We start from the raw sequence: 26,455 nt of genomic DNA on the forward strand, positions 1-26,455 counted from the left end.
GTACAGGCAGGTGTGGTTGGTCGTGTCGTACTACGTACATGCGCAAGCAGCTGTTGCTGCATAAGATTTGACTCATTTGAGGCTCGTAGTACCGCAATGGGCCTTCTCCGGTTGCGAGTTTTATTCCTGGTACTCAAATCCTCCACGCACAAGGAGAAGCCGTTACCCTTTACCCCGCCCTGAATAGAGGTTGTTTGGCGGTAATTCAGAATTGTAAGGACGACTAAAAGCGGTCGATTCGAAATTCGAGTGACACTTGCGCAAAGACCATGTTGTCAAAGACGAAAAAGTTGCCTCAAATCCCCTATATGAAGGACAACCGACTAGTCAACTGTTAAGCCTTCACAACTCCACTGAATAACCTCTATCCAGTGGGGCGGGGAGAGTAGGGACGGCAACAGACGAACCGCGGCGCCCAGTATATATCTGATGTTTTATGATCTCGGTACTTATCCATATGTCTGGGGAGCTTTCTGTCTGTGCTGGATGTTAGTGGCTTTCTGAAGCTACAATATATCTAAAACAAAGGCGACACTGCTACCCCCGTCAAGACTATTGAGATTGTGAATTGACCAACTAATATCACATCTATTTGAACTCGAGCCTTTTTCAGTTGGGAAGTTGAAGACAGAAAGCATCGGCCAAAGAAAAACCTATTGAAAATCGGGCACTCAGGCAACGTTGTTTGCTGTGCCGCACGATCGACCGTGATAATCGACCCATTCAAGAAATGCTCCGAGCACGAATATGAAGGATATCCGGGCTCGTGGAGTCAAGTTCTGGCCCACGTCGGGTAAGGCAAAGAGCATAGCTTAAAGACATTCAACAAGCTAAGCACCCCGGTGGCGCAGAACCCAAGCCAAGATGTTAATAAGGTTGCTGTTCCAGCTACCTCCGTATGCTGGGCTGGTCCAGAATCTCATGCTGAGCAGCTGAAGACCCACAATTAGCGACCTTGAGACGAGCTCAATCGGGACATATCTCGAAGGACTCCATTATGGGACAATCTCTCATCAAGGCACAATGGATGTGACGGGTTGCTTGTTGCTTGAGCGTCCAGGCTCAATCTGCGCGGATTCGGCCAACGTTGATCTAGGGGGGGAATTGACAGGCAAAATATATAATGATTGAAGCGCGCAGTAACCGAGAGCAAGATCTCAGTCGACAGACCTTTTTTATACTGTGTGACAACGACGTCGAAAATGTGGTTTCTGTCACTGAAGGAGGTCGCCGTCGGCCTCGTTATTTTTAGTTCACTGTCTGCATCACATGATGTTGAGTCACGTGAACCAGGTAAGCACGAGCCCTTCCAACTTCGTGACCTTCAATTACACTAGAAGAGGATGAGGAGCCATATGCTTACACGTTTTGTTTTCCGCTAGATCTCTCATGGCGCGATCATATCAAGCACAGCGTCGGTCACCAAAACCCGGCTGTTGCTCCACCAGTCGTCGCACCACCATTAGAGGACTTGGCTGCTATTCTCGAATCCAAAGTTGCACCATCCCAAGGTGTTAACAATTCGGTTTCTGTAAGCCCCAGAGCAGGTTCTCTTTTTGGCAGAGATGGCGGCCCTTTGTATTGCACGAATGGGCCTTGTGTTGATGACAGGTAAGCTCCAAAAGCCATCAGAATGCCTTTCATAATTCTGCACGTTTATAGCTACTAGCGTGGCCTCGCGTTGTGAACTTTGCTGAACCGCACTCGTCTTGTCTTTACCGCTGCATTCGACTGACAGTTACTCAGCTGTTGTGGACCAAAGGGAATCTGCGGCTATGGGCCCGACTTTTGTGGAACTGGATGTACATCAAAATGTGACGCTCTAGCAATGTGCGGACAGTACAGCGAGGATGCTAATATGCCTTGCGGAATGAACCTTTGCTGTAGTGCTACGGGCTGGTGCGGAGTACGCTGTATCTCTTTCCTGTGTCATCCCAAGACTAACGTTTGGTAGACCACAAATGTTTATTGTAACAATGCTGATCCTGCTCACTTGACCCTTCCATGTCAGGCAGGATATGGTTCTTGTGCAATTTACGGGGCGCCATCTTGTTCTGAAACTAGTGGCAGCTCCTCAAGGCGCAAGATTGGCTACTACCAGTCTTGGAATGTCCGTGAGAGACTCTGTAACAAGGTGTCGCCAAGCCAGCTTAACACTACCGGCTACACTCATTTGTTCTATGCATTCGCATTTATCGACCCAAATACATTCCGGATCACCCCTGGCCACAATGATGATCTCACCCTAATGAAAGACTTTACTAAACTTCAAACAGGCAGTTTAAAAACTTGGATTGCTATAGGTGGCTTTGATTTTAGTGACATAGGACCAACTCATACTACATGGTAAGCAGATAAGGTTCATGTTGTTATTTGGTTTTCCTGACGTATATAACTCGCAGGAGTGATATGGTATCTACAAAGGCCAATCGTGCAGCCTTTATAAGTTCCGTCAAGGATTATATGGATCTTGTAAGCGATGAAACAAATTTGCCTTACTGGAGTTGACGAAATGCTAATTCTGTGACTTAGTATGGCTTCAGTGGCGTAGACTTGGATTGGGAATATCCAGGTGACCCAGTCCGAGGAGGTAATAAACTCGCTGATGTTAGAAACTTCCCAGCGCTTCTACGGGAAATGCGAGCAGCCTATGGCACTAAATACGGTATTAGCTTGACGTTGGCGCCAGATTACTGGTATCTTCGTTGGTTCGATGCAAAGGCAATGGAATCTAGTGTTGACTTCTTCGGTTTCATGGCCTATGGTAAGAGCTCAGTTGCCCTACAAGTTCTTGATATTAAGAGAGACGTCTGACATGTTTTGATTGATTAGATCTTCACGGGTCTTGGGACACGGATGTGAAGGCTCTCGGCAAGATTGTTCGTGGTCAGGCCGATGTTCGCGAAATCAGAAACGACACTATGCCCCTATGGTTCGACAACCTAGACCCTGCGAAGATCAACTTCGGTTTAGCAATGTACGGCCGTGGCTATACTTTAGCAGACCGGACTTGTAATAATATGCTCTGTCCATTTAGCGGCCCAAGTAAGCCAGCACCTTGTACGGGGCAGGAAGGTGTCATGTCCCTTCTTGAAATCAAGCAATTAATCAAGGAACGTAATATCCAACCAAAGTACCTACCAGACGCAATGATGAAACAGCTGACATGGGACGATCAATGGATTGGCTACGACGACGAGGAAACTTTCGCTGCGAAACAGAGATTTGCCAATTCCATGTGCTTTGGTGGAACGATGGTCTGGAGTATAGACTTCCAGGCGTCTGGCTCTGGCGGGTGCGTTTCCGTGATCACGTTATTCTACCTTGATCTCTCTACTGACTCTAACTAGTTTGAATGAAACAAGAGGGGACGTTGTGTATCTCGCACCTGATGTTTATTCCGGAACACCTGCTCAATGCACAGCTCCTTGTCTCTTCGTTCTACCCCCTCGAGCTCTGCCTGCTCCCACGACCATTTCAATCGCACCTTATGTAACATCTCTTGAGCTCGGACCCGGTACTACTACAACGATTACTGTAACAGTACCAGCAATTACAACAGCCTCAATGGATTACTACAACTACCAAATTTCATCTGGCCAAGCCACGACCGGTTATACTTTCACTCCCACCGCCAGTCTTAGTGTATCACCCATTACCACCACACTGAAGCTTCCAGGCGGCGCCACTCAGGTCAGAACTCTTCACCTCCCACCGTGGCCTGCAATCACGAATCCATCTGGGGCGTTGACGACTGTCACTGGTAAACCGCCCAGCAGTTCTTCAAATTCTGCTGGCACAAGTGGCATTGGTGGATTTATTGGATGGCCCGATTTCTCGAATACACCACCTGCCCCCCCTGAGCCAACCGTCGATCTTCCAGTAAAGCCGCCTTATACCCCTCCACCCAATTCTCCTACCACCCTTATCCCTAGTTCTACACCGACTTGGCCAGTCTTTGAGATCATACCCGTTCAGTCGGACGTCCCAGAAGGCGGGCAGGATGATGACGGAGACGGACCGAAGTCAAAATCCACTTGCAAGCTCTGGTTCTTTTTTATATGCGTCAAATGGGACGATTTTAACATAAAAATTGGTGGTTGGGAATGGAATATGCCGGTTGGAATTTGGGGTCCTGGGCCTCCACCGATCGCTAACATCAAGCTACCTCCAGGATTCACCCTCAAGGGAACACTTCCCCGCTGGCCCAAGATCACAGTCCTTCCTGGTGGAAAGGTTGTTCCTCCCAGTCAGCCTGCCGATTGCACACCTGCACAGGCTTCACTTTGTTACACAACTAGCTCGTTTGCAACTACTGTTAGTAAGGGCGCCACGAAGACAACCGCAACACAAGTGAAGTCTACCTGTGCCACGATTACAGGCTGTAATTTCAAAGATGTTGAGGCGACGAAATCCGTTGACGCATGTAAATTGGCTCGTCGAACCGCCGCTTATATGGTAAAGGACGCGCTCCCCAAATCCACAGGCATTGCAGACCCATACGTGGAGAAACGAGCTACGAACAAACCAAAGTGGGTGGAGTCTGGCGCGACGACTGGAGCGTTTCTGATTCCGCGTACTCCCTTTTCAGCCGTTGAGCGGCAAGCAATTGAAGATCTTCTTACTGAACGGGACACTGACCTTATATGTAACGGTAAGCCGTATGGCCATACTGAAGTCTATGCGAAAGGGCCGAAGTGGACGGCGTACTGGCGCGTCGAAAACGTCGGAGCTGAGGTGTTGAAATGGTTCGACTCGCCGAACTTTCCTGAGGTAAAATTATCTCTGCCCACGAGGCTTGACTACATTGCGCGTGACAATCCAACACAGCTAACACTTCTTCGTATTCTAGATTGCCTTCGCCTATGCTCAACGTGCTCGCACCTCTGTGAAGCCCCGCGATACTCACATCAAGGCGGTCGACTTGGCTGACAATGGAAATGTCACTCTTGCATTCTCAGGAGAGAGTTCATTCATCTTAGACAACATGAGTGATGAGCAGAGCCATGTACTGGCCAAACGAGCTTTCCAATCAAAAGTAGATGGGAATTGGCATCTCTCTCAAATTGCTACTCCACCCAACATTTACTTTGACGTTGATGACAACAGAGTTGGGCATTTCCCACATCAAGACAAGTTCTATAGACAAGAAGATGACAGCCTTGGTGTTGGCCAAACAGCGTATATAGTAGAGGCTGGTTGGCTTCCTGGTGCTACGGTATGAATCTCTCTTGACAGTAAGAATACGTCAAAAGAGTCGATGCTGACATTTGGGACATGCAGGAGTACGCTTCATCGATTCTTCCACCACTACCTAAGCCTGCTTGGATTCCGCAAACATTCTACGATGGTAGCCAAGAAGATATTGAGCACGGCTTCTTAGTCATGAGTTACTTTGGCGGGGCTAACGTTGGAGGTATGTAAACATGCCTTTGTCACTCTCTTGACACTTGACCCTCATTGGCTTTGAGTACATAGTCTAATTTGTTTCAGTGGCGAAAAATACTAAGATGGTCCACGTACCATACAGCAGGAGTATCGAATTTGGCATTGAATCGATTCTCTTTGCTTTGGTGTCGATCGCAGATGACCTTGAAGGCAAAGGCAAGAACACGGCCGTGATTAACATGTCATTGGGAAGCCATAATGGAGCCTACCAAAGCATTCTTAACCAAGTTCTTCGTAAGTCTTATCATATCCTGCAAACACCCTCTCGTCGCATTCCTGCCAGGCCAACAATGTTTACTTTTCCTCAATTATTAGAAAATCTTTTGCTAATATCTGCTAATATCTCTAGAAAAAATCATGTTCATAATGGAGGGCCACTACGGGGTTGTTTTTGTAACTGGAGCCGGAAATGACGGCGTCGAAGTCGTTTCATATCCACAAGTGATATCGAGATCTCTCGCGGGTATGCTCGTCGTTGTAGCCAACACAAAGAATGGGGACGATTACTCGGGCAACAACAGAGGCGATGTCGTTAATGCAAGGGCTCCAGGGGTGAACCTACCCAAACCTCCTAATCAACTACTCAGCTTTTATACAGGCCTGTTGACAGGAACTTCTTTAGGTAAGTGATACTTCTTGTGGATTTGAGCGTCCGTGATTTCTAATATTCTAACTTTTTGATAGCTTCCCCTCAGGTTGCTGCTCTTGTTTGCATCTTCCGTAATATGCAGAATGGGCCTAAAGCACCCGCAGAAGTTAAAGTCGCGATCAATCATTTCCATCGTAGATTGATCTACAGTGATATGATTGAAAGGCCGTCATCAATTTGGAGTGGAATGCAGCGTGATCTGGGTGTTCCCACGTGCAAACGGGATCTCTACGGCAGGCAAGCTTGTTCTCTACCGGGTGGGGGAAGTCCAGACACGAGCCCCCTTCTCGCGCCTCCCATCCAGTATCGATATGGTCCACCCGCGCCACTCTGCAAGGAAAAGTGTGGAACTTTATGCTCCGGTTATTTCTGTGCTCCAATTCCAAGAGGTCCTAATCCCGACTTCGTCTTGCCAACGGGCGGTATTCCTGCACCTGTTCCTACGACACCTGTGACAGTACCTACAAAACCTACAACCAGCCCTACAGCTGTAACAAGTGCTCCTGGCGGTGGAGGAAATAATCCTCAACCAACTGTGACGTCTGCTCCAGCTGGAGGCGGTGGACTGTGTACCGCAACCGCAGGAGCAGGCTATACATGGAGCTACTGCTCATGCCCAAGTATGACGTTGCCTACCATGACAGCAACCAACAAACCTTGTGGCTACACCGCTCTACCATCGGCATGCCGACACGGAGGAAGTCCCAAAGAAGGTACAGAGTGGTGCAATTGCGACGACTTTCCCTACACCCTACCAGTCCTGCCTACCTCGACGAATCAATGTGGCTACACTAGTCTACCAAAGCCATATCCATACACATATACTGATGGCTCCAAAAACATCATTGCATGCGCCACCTCCTCGGTTTCAAATGGTAAAACAGACTGCGCCGGCCCGGTCTCTACCGTATCCAAAGCTCCAGACCCAGCTCCAAGCCCTCCGCCACTCGAACCGCTTCCACCTTGTATCACAATCCACTCCTTCCTCTACAACAACTGGGCCACTGGTGATGGTATTGGTGTTGTCGTTTGGGAAAATGGTGAAGTCGTCTGTGATGGTCAAGAAAACGTAGTGGCAATGAGCAGCACCTACGTCTCTCGTTGGGATTGCAAGAATGGAGGCAAACTGGTTGTCACTGATAATGCGCACGATGTCAAGTATTATCCCAAAGACAATGGAGTTGTCGCCCAGTATGTTGAGAAAGACGGCGTACATGATTGGGATCTCTGTGGGGAGACGCCTAATGGTGGCAGTTTGAAGTGTTGGTGGTTTGAGTATACCTTCTTCAACAGCTACTGCAAAACTTGTGCAGTGGCTCAGATGTGTGGAGCAACGGACTGCCCGAAATTTAATCCAAAGTGTTAGTTGAATTGCATGAATTCACAAGCTGAGAGTGCCGGATGTGGACTTGTATGAAGACTTGTGTTTTTCTACAAAAGATGGATGGTTTTCTGGTACGTAGGATTAATAAAGTTGAGAAAATTCTTTAATTACCAATGCCTTTGTTAGTGTGTTGCCAGAATCCAAGACGTGTCAAAATGTACTATCTAGTACCATGTACCCTATCACACTTTCCTCAGTTAAAGACTCAACAAAATGCCTCGGTCGTTCTTTTAAGTCATACAATCAACATTATGTTCCGTCGAATTTGAGACACCGGCGAGCGTTCCAGGGGTTGAGCTCACTATACGTTTGCATTCTCTTGGACACTGCCGATACTGAGAGGGAAAAATAAAATGCTTTTAGTTCTATTCGATAGAGATCCTTTATCATGTCCATATTACCAAAGGCATTATAGTAGAATATTGCTTATCGAAGAGGTCGAGGCAGTTGCCCGTCGCTAACCCCTTTGAGCCTCGAAGCTACCGAAAGTCCATCAGATTCCTCCCGGTTTGCTGTTTCGAAACCACCAACAAATTTACATCAACATTTTACCAAAAAGGGGGGGGGGGGAGGGAAATGGCACGTAGGACGGATAAGAATCTCATTGGAGATACAACTCACGGGTAAATGCAGATCTGCGTGCGTGTTTGGAAGTCCTCTGATGGCTGCCTAGAGCTTGCGTAAGCGAACGGATCTTTACATTTACTTGCTTTACTAGCATGAATTTTGTTGGGTTATTAACATCAAATTAGCGAATTGAGTTTTGACATTGTCATTCTGTGCGTGTTTCGATTTTTCGCTATGGAGAAGAACGTCACAGTAGATCAACTAACTCGATCAAATTTCAACTCTTCAGAATCCGAGGCCAATCATTTCTTCGCAAACAACAAGACCTGTAGAGATACATTACCAAGTTCTGACGCAGTGAACATAGAAGCAATAGTGGATTCGAAGGAAGATAAGAAAGACTTCAAAGTAGCCGTGTTCGAGGAACCTTATGTCGAACCGGGTCCTCCACCTTACTCTGCGCCACTTGCAGTTTTGAAAGGGGAAGAGCCAGAGAAGAAAGTCTGGTGGAAAAGAAGATGGGTGATATTACTCATTCTCGCTATTATCACTCTGTTAGTCGTGCTTTTGGGGGTCTTGCTTGGGGTCTTGCTGTCGAGAAAGGGGAGGCGCTACGAAAACACGAATGGATACTCGAGTAGCGGTGAAGGCGCTGGAAATGGAGATCAGTCGAATAACAGCAGTGATGCTAATACTGGAATATATAGTCCCGATCCTGCTGATCGACCAAACTCAGTAAACGGACCGGGTCGAGTGTAAGATTACGTTTCTTCCACACGTGAAGTCGTACATTAATCACAAAACAGTACATCAACCACATCAAGCTCACTTCCAACCTCAACAGCCGGCAATGCCTTACCCCCCGCTCTCAACACTGTCATCGACATCATCGAACTAGTCGACAAAAATCCAGCAACTCTCAAGCAAACATCACTCGTGAAACTCTTTTTCCAAGACCACGACGGCTATCTTTGTGAGAAATCCTCCTCAGATGGCACTTCCACTTGGGACCTGCCGGATAGCGGCTCACGAATTATGAAAACATACAGCGGAACATCCATAGCTGCAGTCACGTCACCTGATAACCAATTGCCCATCCGTGTGTTCTTTATAACGCCTGAAGGCTATCTCGCTGATATATTCCAAACAGAAAGCGGTGGTGCTTGGGCTGATGGTACACTTAGAGATCAACAGTACAAACCTGGATTTCTGGCACTTGCGACAAGAACTATTTCTATTTCAGCGACATGGTGTAAAGGGGACTTCCCTGTTGTTTTCGTGCAAGGAGACGATCTATCTATTAAAGCATTCCAACTAGTAGACAAGAAGGAGACCACGACAACAAGCTCAACTTACACCTGGGAATCTGTGCCCGGAAACTACGGTGGGCTTAGCGGAATCACTAGTTCTCTGAATTTCGATGCTGTGTGTGGATTACAGCCTGCCGCAGATCCAGAAGAGAATTCAAGTATCGTGTTTTATAACACTTATACTGGTACGGAAACAACAGGACATTTGAATACTGCTATAGACAACGGTACGTACCTTTTACGTTTTAATATTAACATCCAACTAATTCAATCAGATACCGCACCCGTCAGCCTCCCAGCTTCAGTATCCCCTCTCTACCGCCCCAACACCCCCATTCTAACAATCTTCGGCGACCTCCCCTCCCTCTCAAACATAAACACACTCAACAAATCCTTCCTCATCTTCTACCCTCTCCCCACCAATCTCTTGGACCTGCAATCCCCACACATCCACGTAACCCTCGCAACCATATCCCCAACCACGCCACGTACCAAAAGTCTCCCCCGAACCATCTCCTACTCTGAAACCTCTCTCGATACAGGAGTCAAGCCCTTCGCATATGGGAATTCGGCGAAATTTTCTGAAGGTTTGAACGTCGGATCAGGCATTACGGGGACGATGCCGCGGGCGTGGAGACCCTTTCTACTCAAAGGGACTGAGGGAGCGGGTGGGCGAGGGAAAGTTGTTGTGGTTTATCAGCGGGAGTTGGGTGGGTTAAGCATGGATGTCCTAATTGGAGCGCAGGGGAGGAGTTCAATGGTTATCATGGAGGACTGGAGGAGCTTGGGGTCAAGGTGATGGGGTGATGGGGTGTTGGGTGGTTTTGGCAATTGATGGATGTGTTGTAGTGTGCCCATGTTATGATTTGTGTAGTTTTGGTACAGGTTTTGGCGATGAGTACGAAATCCGAAAAAATGTTTGAAAATGATTTCCAAATTAGCAGGGTACGTGCAGGTATATGGAGATTGAGTCGACAGATTCTTGATTTCCCAATATAGGCGATTATAGGACGTAGAACAGAATGATAACTTCCTGCCGTGTAGGCGGAGCTCTATCCAACTATGGTAAATTTATCTAATGTCTTGAACGTAGGTCTAAATAGGATCTTAAAGGTTGTAGTTGAACCCTAGAAATACTAAGCGATATATTTTGTTGCCGCACTAAAAACGCCATTATTCATTAATCTCAGACCATTCAGGCTTAAATTCCTAAGGGGGGTTGGTTGATTAGTCACAAATTTTGTTGGGTTGGCGTCCCGCAGGCAGAAGCCCCCATTAACAACAAAAGTCATACCAAGATAAATTTTGAAGCTTCTACACGATATTCCAGTCCTGACACTTCATTTTACTTGAGAAGAACAAGTTCATTTTCTAAGGGTTCTTACCATCAAGTATATCAGACACCAGCTCAGAATTATTCTTTTGCGCGAACGCCAGTGTTATTACAGCAGTGGCATTATCTTCCATAGTCAAGTGTCGATTGTCGATTGACCTTCCCGAAAATGGCAACCACTACCACGAGATTTATGATAATCTCTGATACTCACAACTTCCAGTTTGGCAATGCTGAGAGATATGACGGCGAGTTCGTTCAACCAACACCAAAGTGCGACGTCCTCCTTCACTGTGGAGACTTGACCATGACAGGTGGAATAGCGGACTACAAAAAGTGCATCCAAATGCTAGGCACCATTGATGCTGAAGTAAAACTTGTTATCGCGGGGAATCACGATCGAGATCTGGACCCTAACTGGGACCAGCATCCGGATGAGTTTGACCAGGAAGTGCAGGATGAACACGAGGAAGCAATTGCTCTGTGGAAGGGGCCAATCGCCAAAGCTGCCGGCGTTACTTATTTGGAAGAAGGACTGAACACATTGAGCTAAAGAATGGCTCCAAGTTCACCATCTATACTTCACCGTATCAACCGGAGTTTTGCAACTGGGCATTTCCCTACGAACGGGATGAAGATCGGTTCAACCCTGAAGACAAAGTAGCACCGGGGATGAAATGTATCGCGAAAAATCCAATTCCTGATTTCCCAGGTATAGACCTCATGATGACCCATGGCCCTTCAAAAGATATACTTGACTGGACGCCTGACCAGAATGTTGGTTGCGAATCCCTTCTCAGAGCCGTCAGTCGAGCAAGACTGAAGCTGTATTGTTTTGGGCATATTCACGAAGCCTACGGAATGGAAATGATATCGTGGGAAGAGGACAAGAGTCTCATCGGCCAGGCCGCTTACAAGAGCAAAGTCGTGCACAAGAACGAATATCCTGAGCCGTCAATTATGCCCATCAAACATGGAGAAGAAACTTTGATGGTTAATGCAGCAATAATGAACATGGGTTACCGACCTACCAACAGTCCTTGGTTGTTGGATATTGAGCTTCCTCGAGTCTAGTGGAGGGTGTGAGCTTGGTCGAAGGAGACTGTTTTCAACGACGAAGTTATGAATGTAGCTGAGTTCGGACGCGATGTTGTGATGTTCCTTAGCAAACAAATAACGAACATTGTTGCCCGCCCTATCTGAGTATCTTGCGGCAATAATTGACTTTTAGTCACTTGCACGCGGGCGTAGAGATATAGGAGTAAATCATTATGTTCCGTTTCAAACGCGGAGCTATGGCACCTCGAATTATTTGCAATACGTTTTGAATCCTTACTGAGGGTATTTGGACCCGGTACACGTGGTGCCGTTGTTTCTGGAGCCGACAGTCATATAGCTATAGTGTAAAACTAAGCTAACTTGTTTCGAAGAGTTGGTAAGAAGGGGTTTTGCATTATCGCAAATTATGGGCTTTCGAATTGGATGTCCTCCCCCGCATCTTTTACGAATGGTTAATACGTAAAACGTCACGTGATTCCTCTTCTTCGTGTAAGGTCTTCCAAATTGGATCTGGTGCTCGTGACCGGCATAACCGGTGAACGGGATGGTCAATAGTCAATCCTGGCTTGCTCTCCAATTGAGTGAAATCGAACCGGCTTTTGGAAGAAATCGTTACAGCAGGTATCACAAAGTTTTAGAGTTCGTGACGGATTTTATAGAACGAGCGACGAAGCCGTGTGTGACATCACGCATGCTCCACGTCCACGGCCCTGAAAAGTGACATTTCGCCTGGGATGTTTCACCAGTGCATCTTCCCGCATTTACCCTCCCGGATTCGTCATTTCCCAGCCGGTAGCGCGGCTTCAACAACGAGATACCTACTGTACCGCACGACTCGAACCCGAGACCAGCGCCAATCTGTCGTGTTTACCGCGGGACGCTCGTGACGTCAGCCCCAGCAGCAATAATTGGCAGACTCCAGGGCAAAGGTTCCTTGCCAGCTGCCAGTATCGCGATGCAGAGTGTGGAGAGCTGACGATGACTAGTGCAACATGGAAACAGGAATTTGGGCAGACGCTCGGGACCCTAGGTAGGCGTTGTGCGTTGTATGTATGCTTATAATGTTATAAAGTGCCAATCCTTCACCTACTGGTCATCTGTCGGTCTTCGTCCTCGCATACGCAATTCTAGACTTCCTGCTATCGTGTCGCGTGGTAGTTCGCAGCATCTCCCAAGGTATGTTTTCCGCTTCAAAGCATCAGACAGACGCTCATCAGACCGTGACACCAGCCAACCCATCAGCATAAATTCATAAACATGTCCGATAAGAAGCAGGCCCAGAACCAGGTCGCCGAGGAAGAGGAAGAGGAAGAGCAGTCGGAGGAAGAGGAGGAATCTCAGGACCAACAAGTCCAGAAATCAACACCTCAAGCGAATCAATCAAACCAACAATCAAACCAATCCCAACCCCAACAAAACGGGCAACAAAATGGCGAACAGTACTTGATCGAAGGCCAGGAGCTTCAGCAAATGCTGCCACCGCGAGCGGAGGGATACCGACCTGCGCCGATCCGAGAATCTAGAATCAAGGACCGTCCATACAAGGAAGTTGAGAGTAGCATGAAGATCAAGATCGAGCTGGATCTAGAAGTCGAGGTACGAGTTCTTGACCACGTCAAAGGGTATATCCTTATTGGGAAAGACGGTGTGACTGATTTACGTGTAGGTTGACCTTTACGCCAGAGTGAAGGGTGATGTGACCATTGGTCTGATGTGATCGGATAGATCCCTTTCGAGACATGATGGTAGGAGATCTTGGGACGACCGCCCGGCTAGTATCGCACGGGCTGTAATGTAATTGAACGCTATGTAATGAATTTCGTTGTGTTATCGAGAAGAAGACGCCATGACCATAGGCATCAGTGGTCAATTGGAAGATATTCCATTGGTGATATTGCGAGGGCCGGATTGACCCTTAACGCATGTATCGCTGGGGCGCAGGTGTATGTAGGATTAGTGAAAATTCTAGCTTATGCTTTCAGCAATTGTTCATGTCTGGGCTGAGATATCGACCAGACCGAGAACCTTCCGTAGATACAATACGAGCTTCAGCAATGGCCTCTCTAGAACAGCCTTTTAACGTGTCTGCAGACGACTAACTTCCGCGCATCAACGGCTATGATCCGTGTTGCTTAGAATGTGTTTCTTCCAATTAGTCGCTGAACCCAGAGAAGCACTGATGCCATAGAAGACAATGGCCTGAAGGAGACAGCTTTGGGCGGGAAATGCGGGAATGGCTACATTGGCAGGACCATGGTCCTAGTGTGACTGCACATTTAGGCCTCGGTGAAGACAAGTGTACTTAGCTTGTTGTGCGGTCGAGCTGGCCATCGTCGACGATTTGAGCGAGGAGTGAACTGCCTTTTCCGATGTCGTCGTCGAGTTGTATTTTTAACTGCCGCGCCAAACCCAAGGGAGACTAGATGCCGAGCTGCACATGCGCTAGTCCTCATAGGGCCTCACTCAACACCTCGCTCTCGTGCAACTTCACAACCGAATCCTACTCATTTTCCAATTTACAGTTTCCTTGTGCGCAGAAGTCAAAGACTCCATCTATCCTCTCTTCTTGAAGACCACTTATCACCTTGTGTTTTACCCTCAATCTCGCTTCAATCTTGCCTGCAATGGCAACGGCTACTCAACATGCCGCCGACGACACGGAGAAAAACAATGCGGTAATTGAGAAATATGAGATTCCAGAGCCAGAACCTTTTATATCTTTTGCGGCGCTGAAAGATCGGATCCGGCATCATTATGAGATGGCATCTGATTACTACTACTCCCTTTGGTAAAACTACTCGCACTCCACTCCACTTGTCCGTCCAATCTGATACACGTAGGGGTGAACACATCCATCATGGTTACTTTCTGACTCCAGAAGATACAAAGGAGAAAGCCCAGTTACAGCTGATTGAGCTTCTCCTGGAACGCTCCGCCTTACCCAAAGGTAGTAAGGTCCTTGATGTGGGATGTGGAATTGGAGGCACCTCGCGCTTCTTAGCTAAGAACCATGACTGTGCGGTAACCGGCGTGACAATCAGTGGTCGCCAGGTCGAAATAGCTAAGAAAATCACCCTTGAAGCTGGCGGGTCGGAGCCATCAGAAGGGAACCAAACTTCAACGCTCGGCAGCGGATCGGTCCGCTTTGTCGAGCTTGATGCCGAAAAGATGGGCGTCTTCTTTACCAGCGCGCCAAACGAGGAGAAGTTCGATTGCGTCTGGATTTCTGAAGCAATGAGTCACCTACCTAACAAAGCTCTCTTTTTTGAGAATGCACATCTCCTTTTGAAGGATGGCGGAAAATTAGTTGTTGCAGACTGGTTCAAGAACGAGGGCCTGTCGGAGAAGGAATTTAAAGACGATATTTCCCCTATCGAAGATGGGATGTTACTTCCCCCATTGTGCACACAAGCCGACTATGTGAATTTTGCCAAAGCTGCGGGCTTAAAAGTGTTCACGGAGCCGTTCGATATTAGTAAACAGGTCTCAAAAACTTGGTAAGGTGTTCCTAATCTCTTCGTTCCATAGTCTTTAGCTAATTGGGATAGGGATATTTCGTGGGCTCTGATCCAAAACCCCTCGCTATGGGCCTTTGCTGTATCTCAAGGTAGAGATGGTCTCGCGTTCATGCAAGCTTTCCGTGCTATGAGAAGAGGATTCGCCAATGGAAGTTTTAGATACGCCGTAATGGCGTACCAAAAGTAATTGATTTGCATATGAGTTCCTGGCCGTTTATTGAGCGAACATAGAAAAGACATGATATCGATATATGTATGGCATGTGTTAGAGAAGCTAACGAGCTTAGACCCTTGTAGCGAGAAAGGATAGGCTAAACAAAACTCTTACATCGGTTGGAAAATAGAACTTCTTGCTTTTGAAACCGACAAAGCCCAAGTAATGGTCTCTCTACCAATTGTGCGCTATGTAAAGAATATCCTTGAATCTTAGTGGAAGCGCGTGACATTGGAGGGGGATTCTCCAATATCGGCCTAGCAGTCTGAATTCTTGATGCTCTCTTCTGTTGCTATCTGGCTGGATGGTATATCCCATCAAGTGCGATTCGGAACACACCAGTGGAGCAGAACACCACAAACAAGTGATGCACCTAGTCAGGCTCTAGTATAGCTTCAACGAATAAACGGTCGTTCGTTTTTGGGTGGTGTCTCTACGCGGACGTATTAAACTTTCTTTTACGTCGCCTTGGCACACTCTCTACTTAGGAAAAACTCAACTTTTATATTTAGCTGCACTATTATGATTTGTAGTACGTTAACGATCTTATTTGTCCTTCTAGAAAGAACAAATATAACTTTACTAACATTAATCGTCTAATAGACCTCAGGATTAAGTATTGTTGATTTGACGTTGTTTGGCTTTAGCCTTAGAAAAAAATTAATTTATCCTCGTAGAGGGTGTTTCCCGCACTTGATGGGATAACCGGAGCAGCTACAAAGTCAGTATTTGAATAACCTTCTTTCTTCCTGACCAGCAACCTTGACACCACCATTCTTCAGAACAGCCCTGTTCAACATCCCATAGTACAATCTCAAGCAAACGCATCCAGCAGCGACAAAGAACAGCAATGCAGCATTGGTCCAATGTCCAGTAGGGTAACCTCTTTTCGCTTCATCGGCTTTATAGATCCAAACACCAGCGATCTGACCTGGTGCACCAAACGAGATATTCAAGGCAATTGCTAGTCCAGCAGCGGCAGTGCTAAAAAGATTGGAGGAGAGGAAGCCAAGTAGTGGAGGAATGCAGGAAAATGCCCCCGAGGCAGCGACGATGAGACAACCATATCTAGAGGTGTACGAATGAGCTGGAAGAATAGCTGAGGCCATAAATCCTGCTGCGCCTATTGTTGCAAACATCGCGGAGTGAAGAGCACGAGCATTGAAATGATCCGCAGAGTAGGAGACCAGGATGGTCACAACATAGGCCACTGCATACGGTGGGACGGTCATGAGCTGGGCTGTCAAGTCATGATAACCCAAGCCAGCTGTGATACTAGGCGTAAATAGCGAAAGACTGGAAAAGGGTGTTGAAATGCCGAAATATATCGCATAATGAGCGTAAAGCCTCCAGTCAGTGAGAGTCTCCTTTGCTTGAGGCCATGTCAAGTTCTGGCCAGTGCCATGACTTCCTTCGGTCAACAACCTCTTCTTCGCCAAAGCCTTTTCATCGTCACTTAACCACTTCACGGTTTCGGGGTAATCCGGTAGGTAGCAAAATACGAAAACAGATGATATACAGGACGGGATGCCTTCGAGGATGAAAAGCCAACGCCAGGCGGAAAGACCGTGTACGCGGTTCATGTGTCCAACACCGAAAGCTATGGCTCCGCCAAAAGCTCCAGCCAAAGTTGCGGAAGCAAGGATGAACGCTACACGAATTGACCGTTCCTCCGTACGGTACCAGAATGTTAAATAGTAGACGAGTCCTGGGAAGAGACCTTCAACGACATCAGCAGCCCGACCAAAGAACTAGTTGGGATGAAAATCTTACCGGCTTCGAATAATCCCAGTATAAATCTGACGGCAGTCACACCAGCGAAACTTTTTGTCCCACCAAGGCCAATCGTGACTGCCCCCCATGAGAACATTAAAAATGCAATCCATTTACTAGGGCTGAGCTTCTTGAGGAAATAGTTTGATGGGACTTCGAAGATAGCATAAGCAATCAGAAACACCATCAAAGCAATACTAGTGGCATTAGCTGCCATAATACATTCTCGTTAAGCATGGCTCACATGTATTGGAAGTTTGTCATGTGAGTCTCTGTAAGGAGATCATTCTTAGTAGAAGAATTAAGAGTTTTAGCATTTCCTGTAAAGATATTAGAATGACAATTTACGTAATTTGCAATTTCACGAATCTCAAACACTATGAGCATGGATAACACTAACCAATATTCGAGCGGTCAAGATAACAAAGCAAGTAAATGCCAGCACTCAAAGGTATAATTCTCAAGTCTTGTCTCCATACCAAGGCCTTATTCTTGACTTCTTCCTCGGCGGTCATGGCGCAGTCAATTCCATGGAGTGAAGTCTAAAAATCAATCAACCTTTATTTCGCTTTAGATAGAGGTGGGGGTAGGTACCTCTTGTCCTTTGCCCTCCTCTGCGCCGGACATCAGATCGTGCTTGGGCATGACGGATGTGTAGAAAGTAGTGACGATTCAGATACGCAACGGATATTACCTCGGAATAGTAACAAGCAATTCGAAAAAAACGAAGTTGAGCTGAGTCTTGATTCAGGACGTAAAAGTGACGGAAATGAATTGCCTACTAATAGGGTAGTCAACCCCACTCACCACGAAAGTTGTTGAGTTCTGGGGTGTAGTGCGGGGTTAGTCTGGCCGAGCGCGGTGTGCGTTGCCCGAAGAGGACGAGAATAGTTGTCTTGAGGAATTAACCCTCTTGGAAGTTGTAACAGATAGGCAACATCTTCTGCTATGGTCACTGTTACTCTCCATTGATCATGGTCGCTGTTTGGAGGGACAAGGAGGGGTGGAGTACAAATGATCATCGCCCTCTGTAGGCCAGGTGCTGGTCGCTTGGATCCACTTGTCAAATTCCAATTCTGGCTACATCATGCCATCGAACTCCTTGTTCTTCTGTGTGTGTATTAGTATGCTTTCTACGTCCTTGTATCCTTAGCGCTAACCTATCCACATAGACGAGATCGAGTTTCGATGTGTATCTACGTAGGTAGCTGCCAGTTTGATAGCCGGGATGACTGAAGCACATCCTGTTGAAGTCAATACTCTCAAGCAAGGTTTAAAAAGGGCCCGTTCAATCTTGCGGAGTAGTCATGGGTGGCGGATGGGCACCTCTGTCTGAGAATTGACAGGTCCGAGGACATCTGAACTAAATGACAGGGCAGAGTCGAAAGTAACACAAGATGAGCGATTTCCAAGGCGTATCTCCAGCGAAAATTGCAAGCAGCGCAGTAAATCAGTCCTTAGTTGCGCATCCAGAGATCAATACAAAGCATATCCTCCCGCCTTCAAAAAGATGCCGCAATATATGAGGCTACCCACAGCCCAATAAACGTCCAACTCAATCACAGACCATATCCATATACAACCCAAGGGGGGAGATTGCTTCATGATCGCGTAAGAGCTGTAATTGTTGGTTGTATGGATGAGATAGCAGCCTGCCACGACACTCGTGAGAAAGAAGAAAAGTTGGTGGAACAGGGGCGGAATTCGAGCTGTGAGACTTGGGAGGATGAGAGACGGAGACGGATGAGGATGGAAAGTGTAGAAAAACAAGAGGAACACTGCATAGGTAGACATCAGCATTCGTGTCTTGCGAAGGATGTAAGGCTTGGCTACCTGGCAGAGCTTGTATGGTCTTTTGGAAAAGCTCGTTCCAATCCAGCTGTACCGCATATTGGTTCATGACCAGCACATCTAATGTGAAATGCAGCATCGTCAGACTAACGCTCCACAGCAGAGACTCGCCGAGCCGTCCTATCAATGGTTCTTCGTCTTCTGTCTTGCCCTTCTGCTGCGGCACATCTAGAATTCCGGCCTTTTCTGCAAAGCCCAGGAGTGTCTCGTCTGACGGGCCAGAGCGATCTGGCTGCTTGAGCTTGATTGCTGCCGGGTCTTTCACCGGTCGAACCATCGTGGATGAGTTGGCCCTTTTTGCGTCCCGAATTCTTTGTCTGGAGCGATGCGATCTTTTCGTTTGGTGGTGGTGGTGGTGTGTACCTAGGTAAGTAGTCGTAGTTGGTAGCTGATGTTGAGGTGATGGGCATGGGCAAAGGGCACGGCTAGCGAATAGAAAAAGTAGTGTTCCTGGCTAGTGAAGAAACCCTAGAACTACCTAGGTACTCCGTCCGGAGGAGACGGTTCAAGGTTGACAACAGCCACACCGACCCAAGCAGCACCTGGCACCTGGGCACTCGCTGGATTCCATTACCATGACGATGATCATCAGCAAGAATGCAATCCTTCCGCCGCCATGCAAGTGCGGTTGCGGTGCATGTCCTTCGTCGCCTTACACCTACAGCATCGACATTCAATACCGGATAAGCTCCTCGGCCGCTGCTCCGATGCGCCTCGAGGAAAGCAACTCTGAAAATCACCAGACGTTTGGCTTCAACGTGGCTTCAACACCCGACCTTTTACCTGTTAGCTCCCGTCACCAGCGCATGGACGCGGACGCAGACGCACGCCGTGCCTTCTCCATATTGACCCCTCCCCCCTCTCACGCACTCTAACCCCCTCGCCGCGCCCAACTCTCCGTGCCAGTTCTTGTACATAACCTTAAATCTTATGCGACAATCGATCGCAAACATCCATAATCCCACGTCCCTCGAAATATACCCACCGCCGCAAACATCATGCAATGGCTGACCCTATTCCTGCTCCCCATGGTTGCGGTTGCTTGTTGGCTGTACACGGTGGGCGTCACTCGCTCGCGGTTCCCAAAGCTGCGTAACAAACGCATATGTTTGCTGATTGCGCACCCGGACGACGAGGCCATGTTCTTTGCGCCGACAGTGCTGGCACTGACGGAGCCGAGCCTGGGGAACCATGTGAAGATACTTTGCCTAAGCAGTGGTATGTTGTCCTTATCTTCTGGATTGTCGCGCATCGAGAACAGGAGAGGTGGCTAGATGGAAATTGTCCCCTCACTTACTGATGGATGCGCTTCTCGACAGGAGATTCAGATGGGCTCGGCGAAACGCGAAAAAAGGAGTTGATCAAGAGTGGTTTGGCTCTGGGACTGCGAAAAGAAGATGATGTTTTTGTCGTGGAGAGCCCGTAAGCCCAATCCCTTTACCCCTCCGTTTCTATCATACAACCGCTAACGGTTATCTTGGTGCAGAGAGTTTCCAGACAGCATGACGACCGAGTGGGACAAAGCCAAAATCGCCACTCTACTCTCGTCCGCGTTCGCGCCGAACCTATCCAAACCGATGAAAAATAAATCAATCGATGCGCCAACCGCGACAATTGATGTGCTCATAACCTTCGACCGCTCTGGCATCTCCTCGCATCCCAATCATATCTCCCTCTTCCATGGCGCGCGGCACTTTATCTCGTCTCTCATCCACAACCGACCAGGCTGGCAATGTCCAGTTGACCTGTACACACTTACAAGTGTCTCGGTCGTACGGAAGTATACTAGTTTCGTGGACAGCATAATGAGCCTCGTGACAATGGCCTTCAGTAAGAGGCGCGCGGGCGAGCATCCGAGCCCTTTGATGTTCATGAGTGGCCCTGGCGATGTGAGGATAGCCCAGAAAGCCATGACGCAGGCGCACCAGAGTCAGATGCGTTGGTTTCGTTGGGGTTGGATAGGCTTGAGTCGATATATGGTGGTTAACGACTTGAAATTGGAGGAGGTTACCGGCGCATAATGGAAATCTACGGCATGGATTGGGAAGTTGGGCTGATGGCATAATAACATTTCCATTTGTTGCAATCTATTTCGGGATCACTGTTGGCCGACACGTGCAAACCGAACTTCTGGCTGTTTGTACTAAATTGTATTGTGTACGAGATACCTCTTAGTTCTCCCACTTTCTGGTGGTTGAGATGATGCTCTGCTCTGCTTTAAATATAATACAACATTTTTCTGCTACTATCGCCATTTGCGGTTCAAAATGAGGACAAGAAGGAATCTGGTTCACAAAGCGTAGGAGTTTTTCAGTATTTCAAGGTTAGTTGAGAAGGTAATTAGTGCACGAGCCTGCAGAAGGATGTCATTGTTAAAGTATGATAACATTAGTTATCTGAACAATTTCATGTAACTGGAGACTAGAGATTTATCTGTAGGTTTTTCAAATTTATGATACTCTGGGGAGACATCTGGAGCAGGTAACCTGAAATGAAAAAGACAAGTGTTGACAACATGTCAACTCCTTTTTTACTTAGGCTATACACATTAGTAAAGAGTCAAACCACACTACCAAACAAGCTTCAATACCAGATTTCACCTTCAGCTTGTGTACTACAATAAGTTGAAAGACTCTCTTACGATTTATGATTGGGACCCCACGAAAGGGGGTCCAGTCACGTGGAAGACTGGGAGTAATCTGAAGCGATTTAAGCATCTTTCGTGAACTTTTCAGTTACATAGTTCCTTTTGATGCATTCCTATTGCCTAATTCGTCAGTTCCGGGTGATCTTGGAGTGATATCATTACCGCAGCTGAGGAGATAGCCTTGTCCAATTTCGAAGACACAATTACTTTGTGTGGAGAAATCACAGTTTATCTAATATTATCCACGTCTTCATAAGTTGTGATCATGTTACGTTTACAGACTCTGTGAGCCTGGCAAGTAGATTTAAGCGTCAACTATATGTGGGAGTCTAAGCCAACTTAAATCCACTTCTAACTTAATAACATATTGCAGAAACGTTGTTTGCCATAGACCGTCGTAGTTGGGACCTGATGAGGTACGATGTCGTGAATGTAGACTTTGCGCAAGGAACTCTCGTTTGATTATGTTCAAGTATCTACAGCGTCTCGCTGAGGCCAGAATAAGTGTCAGTCACCTACCCACTGATCTTGGGCTGAATAATAAGTCGACTTCGAATAAAGCTTAAAAAGTCTTATTTACTTAAAATAATTGACGAAATAGCTATAATGTCCTAAGTTGATCCACTAAATATACGATATTTCGTTAACTTAGTCGAAGAAATATTCTGTTTCGATTGCCACTTATTTTGTCCTCCGCGAGAGCGAGCCCCTAGCTTTAGCAGCTGCAATAATTACATCTGAAGCTTTCTCGCTAATCATATAAATTGGCACTGCGATATAGAATCCAGGAATTTTCGGAAACACCGAAGCATCAACGACCCGCAGGCCCTCGGTTCCTCTCACATTGAAACTTGAGTCTAAGACCGCCATGGGGTCAGAATCAGCACCAATAGGACAAGTACATGAAGCATGATGCCCCCAGGCCTCATTGCGAACAAATGTGTCGAGAAGGTTGCCAGAAATTGACTTCCCAGGCCATACTTCGTCAAAGGACCCTTGGAGTGGAATGAGAGAGTTGAAAATCTTGCGAGAGAGTTCCATTCCTTCCACAATGGCGTCAATATCTTTCGCGCCCCCCAGGGGTTCATTGAAGGAATTAAAGTTGATGAGGGGCGTATCTCTGGGATCAGCAGATCTGAGCAGGACTGTACCTGCTTTGTTGCGAGTGTGTGCCTTTAGAGTAATCCACGACCAGTGATTAGCATCTGACGTTCCGTTGACGGAATACCCTGGATAATACCCAATGAAGTTTGCTGGGGCGCCTGTGATCAAAATGTCAGGGTCGCTATCAGAAAATGATGACTTTTTCACGACGGCCAGTGCAATTCCATTGGATGCGTATATTCCACGGTCCCCACCTCCGGCCCCGTTCACCCATTTCTCATAACATGGATCTGGAGACGTTCGAAGAAACGTGCAATCTTTCGACACGGAAAAAGGAGTCTCGCTCCTCCCTACCACAGATGTCTCATAGCGATCCTGCATGTTTTTGCCCACACCTGGCAAGTCCACCAGAACGGGAATGTTGAATTTGGCAAGCTCAGCAGAAGGTCCGATCCCGCTAAGCTTGAGGAGTTGCGGGGTGTTGAAAGCCCCGGCAGAGATAATAACTTCACGAGTGGCATCGACGCTCCCAGGTAATCCCGAAGATGCACTTCCAGAGCGAGGGTCTGCTCGATATAGAGATTTGCCGACAAGATAATCCACTCCTAATGCGCGGGGCTTTGAATTGGCGGCAGAAGAGAACCGAATTTTAGTGACAAGTGTGTTGAGTTGAAGATCAAGATGGTATCTCCGACTTCCATCTGGATTCTTTGCATTTGCCGTGCTTAAAACAAATTCACGAGGACCGTTACGGCTACCTCCGTCGACAGCTATAGGAACTTGATAAAGCCCCTCAGCCTTGTCGCGGTCTGCGGTATCTGCATTGATGTCTCGAAGTAAGACTTCGCCAAGTCCAGCAATGGTTCCAATGAGAAGACCCAGAGTACTCTTGCCCATTGCTGTTGCCGTAGCAACAACTAGTGAAAGAAGTTTCAAATCAGATATGACCAGCGTAAGACTCGTAACACTTGTCTTTAACCATCCACTAAAACCATGTCCGGCAATGCCGATAGGTAGGTACTGTGCCTTCTCCATCCGCCGGAAGTACTCTCTCATCGCATTCGGTGCCCACGAATTGTCACCAGTGAGAGACTGTATATAAGTCCAATCACTCTTGTGCGGGTAGATTGTTATGAGCGCATTATGCGAGCCACAGCCTCCAAGAGTTGAAGCACGAGGATATAAAATACCAAGAGGAGTAGCGCCCTTTGGGGGGGAAAGTCCAACATAAAGTTCTCCAGATGGGGTGCGGTATGTCATTTTCGAGTCACTTTTTTGTTGTGTGAGAGCACTGTAATGACTGACGTAGTAATCCCATCTCATAGGTGTGTATTCAGTAGACTGAAGATTAAGAGCCGGAACTTGGTATTCTGGTGCGGCTCCTTGGTCGTCACCAGCGTCGAGCAACAGCACTCTGTATCCAGCGACAGCTAAACGCGCTGCCAGGGGGCCTCCACCTGGACCGCTTCCAACAATAATATAATCATATATTTGTTGAGCAGCGAGAGCACCTCGTTTGACGTTATTCGGACTACCAAATAGTTAGACAGGCTGCTTCAATTTGAAAATAAAGTGAGCACTTACAATGCTATAACGCTCGGAAAAGCGAGACAAAGAATTAGACAGATAAGTATATACATGTTGAAGTAAAACTTAGCATTGCTATGCTGAGCTGGACAATCTTTGAAGGGAACGAGGCCCTTTTCAAGTCGCAACATCTATCGAGGAACACAAAGAAAGAGGAGCTCAATCATCAACCGCCAATCAATATCGTTGGCTGGGCCGCATTGGCTTCTCCGTTGGTGACCCATGACCTTATTTCTCGAATAGGGCTCCTGTGGCGGTGTGTCCGGACTACCTAGGTATGCTTTGCTCGTTTGGTACACAAGTATTTCCAAAATTCTTGTCCCACGCTTTTCTGGCTAAATTCAGAACGGCAAGTACTCGTGTTGTAATTGCAAAGTTGAGCTCTGCGCCAGTAAAGTACTCGACCATATCAGATTACTTCTGACTGAGAAATATCAAGTGGTGTACGGGTTTTCGCTTCCTCACACCTCCAGAGACTTAATCCACACAGATGTAAGCTAGAGGCTATGGCCGCCATTCCCTTGAGTCGCAGTATATGAGCAAAGCGATTTCGTCGGCGTGTCCGCGACATCGGTAATTCGATATGAGACCGGAAGGATTATTTTATGATCGTCCAGTTACATACCGAACGTGAATAGGAATACGGCTTGGCGAAGGAGTACCGCCCCTACAACAGGACCGGATGCCATGTTGACGATAGAAGATAACCACGAGTATTTTAACAACTGTTTTTGCTGCCGACACCAGCTCCTAATCAAGATTGGCGTTTGCGCTGGCATCTTTGTTAAACGATGAGGGTACTCCGGGGATAGGCAATGGCGGATCGGTCATTATCACCATCCACGGCGTCGACTTCCGAATTCGCCTGGTAGATACCGTGAAATTTGGGTTCCTCAGCGCTATGTTACTTCATGGCCTCGAGTCAATCAAGCATCCTACGCCAGTGGGAGTCAGCTGAACGAGACGCGAATTGTTCTGGTAGGAGTGCGCAGTGTAAAACCCCGGCGAAAAGCGACATTTCTCGGCCAGAGGGTTTCCCAAGATCACTAGAGTACCTTCGAATATCAAGAAGACTTTGTACCTCGTCGAAACCAGCGAGTTTCGACCTGAACATGTCATGTACAACAGTCGAATAATGGCTAGCAGGAGATTGAAGTGTGCAAGTTAGCAGGATGTTAACCGAATGCGGTTAGCCTCGAAACGACCACCCCTTTTCTTAGTTTTACGGATGCCAAACTCTCATCGTCCCTCTTTTGATTATTCGTACCCGCAGGGCAGGAAGACACAACGAAACAGAGAACGACGCTGACCAGTTTTCTCCAAATTGACGAAAAATATGATCTTGCAACTACAAAGTCATTCCAGGACCACTGTCTTGCGGGCCTTGAAAGTAACTTCTGCGGAAATATACAAGCAACCGATTCAGAACCATTATCTGGCAAGCTGACTGGAACTCAATAATACTCTTCACGCTTTTGCTAGATGATGTCTTACTCCGGCGAATGAAGTCGAAGATCCGAGTTGTTAGCCAGTGGTTTTCCCTCCATTTTGAATTCTTTCAAATCCCAGGCCACGTTGGATGTGGATAGCTGTGGATACATCAAGACTTGGCATTGAAGGGATACACGAGTCCACGACAGCTTTCAACGGGTTGAAACATCAGGCCAACGGTCTAGATGCGGCGGGAGATTCTACACCAAGAGCCATCATCATGAATGCCGTGACGAAGGCCATGCTCGCGGTGGACAAAATAAACGGCAGTCGAAACACGGTATTTCTTCGATTATGTTGACGAAATATCGTTGTTTAGTGGATTAATTTGGAACAATATAAGATATTTTGTCAATTGTCTTAAGTAAATGAGACTTCTTACGCTCTATTCGAAGTCTTCTTATTTAGTTCAAGATTACTAGGCAGGTGACTAGCACTCATTTTGTCCTCCGCGAGCCATGCAACGAGCCCCGTTCAGGGATTGCCTGGACAATATCGACGTCCGATAATATATTTCTTA

At 47.2% G+C, this 26,455-nt stretch overlaps 9 protein-coding genes across 9 annotated transcripts; 6 read left to right on the forward strand and 3 right to left on the reverse strand.

Moving 5' to 3' along the window:
- Nucleotides 1–1,202: 1,202 nt before the first annotated feature.
- On the forward strand, nucleotides 1,203–7,463 carry GLAREA_03806 ((Trans)glycosidase; the record flags this gene model as incomplete). Its single annotated transcript, XM_008084059.1, has 13 exons — nucleotides 1,203–1,293; nucleotides 1,383–1,611; nucleotides 1,747–1,906; nucleotides 1,955–2,346; nucleotides 2,403–2,472; nucleotides 2,533–2,764; nucleotides 2,833–3,295; nucleotides 3,351–4,773; nucleotides 4,853–5,218; nucleotides 5,284–5,416; nucleotides 5,494–5,682; nucleotides 5,798–6,070; nucleotides 6,133–7,463. 13 exons carry the CDS (start codon nucleotides 1,203–1,205, stop codon nucleotides 7,461–7,463), a joined length of 5,352 nt encoding a protein of 1,783 aa, XP_008082250.1.
- Nucleotides 7,464–8,282: 819 nt separating this feature from the next.
- Nucleotides 8,283–10,157, forward strand: GLAREA_03807 (Fucose-specific lectin; the record flags this gene model as incomplete). Its single annotated transcript, XM_008084060.1, has 3 exons — nucleotides 8,283–8,803; nucleotides 8,855–9,585; nucleotides 9,634–10,157. The coding sequence occupies 3 exons, from the start codon at nucleotides 8,283–8,285 to the stop codon at nucleotides 10,155–10,157; spliced, it is 1,776 nt and encodes a 591-aa protein (XP_008082251.1).
- A 703-nt stretch (nucleotides 10,158–10,860) lies between these two features.
- Nucleotides 10,861–11,765, forward strand: GLAREA_03808 (Metallo-dependent phosphatase; the record flags this gene model as incomplete). The annotated part of the gene is made up of 2 exons (XM_008084061.1): nucleotides 10,861–11,205; nucleotides 11,259–11,765. The coding sequence occupies 2 exons, from the start codon at nucleotides 10,861–10,863 to the stop codon at nucleotides 11,763–11,765; spliced, it is 852 nt and encodes a 283-aa protein (XP_008082252.1).
- A 1,242-nt stretch (nucleotides 11,766–13,007) lies between these two features.
- On the forward strand, nucleotides 13,008–13,467 carry GLAREA_03809 (uncharacterized protein; the record flags this gene model as incomplete). Its single annotated transcript, XM_008084062.1, has 2 exons — nucleotides 13,008–13,346; nucleotides 13,417–13,467. 2 exons carry the CDS (start codon nucleotides 13,008–13,010, stop codon nucleotides 13,465–13,467), a joined length of 390 nt encoding a protein of 129 aa, XP_008082253.1.
- A 907-nt stretch (nucleotides 13,468–14,374) lies between these two features.
- On the forward strand, nucleotides 14,375–15,455 carry GLAREA_03810 (S-adenosyl-L-methionine-dependent methyltransferase; the record flags this gene model as incomplete). The annotated part of the gene is made up of 3 exons (XM_008084063.1): nucleotides 14,375–14,538; nucleotides 14,591–15,247; nucleotides 15,299–15,455. The coding sequence occupies 3 exons, from the start codon at nucleotides 14,375–14,377 to the stop codon at nucleotides 15,453–15,455; spliced, it is 978 nt and encodes a 325-aa protein (XP_008082254.1).
- Nucleotides 15,456–16,204: 749 nt separating this feature from the next.
- Nucleotides 16,205–17,882, reverse strand: GLAREA_03811 (MFS general substrate transporter; the record flags this gene model as incomplete). Its single annotated transcript, XM_008084064.1, has 5 exons — nucleotides 16,205–17,202; nucleotides 17,256–17,452; nucleotides 17,500–17,575; nucleotides 17,656–17,797; nucleotides 17,850–17,882. 5 exons carry the CDS (start codon nucleotides 17,880–17,882, stop codon nucleotides 16,205–16,207), a joined length of 1,446 nt encoding a protein of 481 aa, XP_008082255.1.
- A 928-nt stretch (nucleotides 17,883–18,810) lies between these two features.
- Nucleotides 18,811–19,383, reverse strand: GLAREA_03812 (uncharacterized protein; the record flags this gene model as incomplete). Its single annotated transcript, XM_008084065.1, has 1 exon — nucleotides 18,811–19,383. The coding sequence occupies one exon, from the start codon at nucleotides 19,381–19,383 to the stop codon at nucleotides 18,811–18,813; it is 573 nt and encodes a 190-aa protein (XP_008082256.1).
- A 751-nt stretch (nucleotides 19,384–20,134) lies between these two features.
- On the forward strand, nucleotides 20,135–21,127 carry GLAREA_03813 (LmbE-like protein; the record flags this gene model as incomplete). Its single annotated transcript, XM_008084066.1, has 3 exons — nucleotides 20,135–20,324; nucleotides 20,426–20,528; nucleotides 20,593–21,127. The coding sequence occupies 3 exons, from the start codon at nucleotides 20,135–20,137 to the stop codon at nucleotides 21,125–21,127; spliced, it is 828 nt and encodes a 275-aa protein (XP_008082257.1).
- Nucleotides 21,128–22,434: 1,307 nt separating this feature from the next.
- On the reverse strand, nucleotides 22,435–24,852 carry GLAREA_03814 (FAD/NAD(P)-binding protein; the record flags this gene model as incomplete). The annotated part of the gene is made up of 2 exons (XM_008084067.1): nucleotides 22,435–24,388; nucleotides 24,716–24,852. The coding sequence occupies 2 exons, from the start codon at nucleotides 24,850–24,852 to the stop codon at nucleotides 22,435–22,437; spliced, it is 2,091 nt and encodes a 696-aa protein (XP_008082258.1).
- Nucleotides 24,853–26,455: the final 1,603 nt, after the last annotated feature.

This window comes from Glarea lozoyensis, assembly GCF_000409485.1.
Source record: "Glarea lozoyensis ATCC 20868 chromosome Unknown GLAREA2, whole genome shotgun sequence".
Classification (NCBI taxonomy): Eukaryota; Fungi; Ascomycota; class Leotiomycetes; order Helotiales; family Helotiaceae; genus Glarea; species Glarea lozoyensis.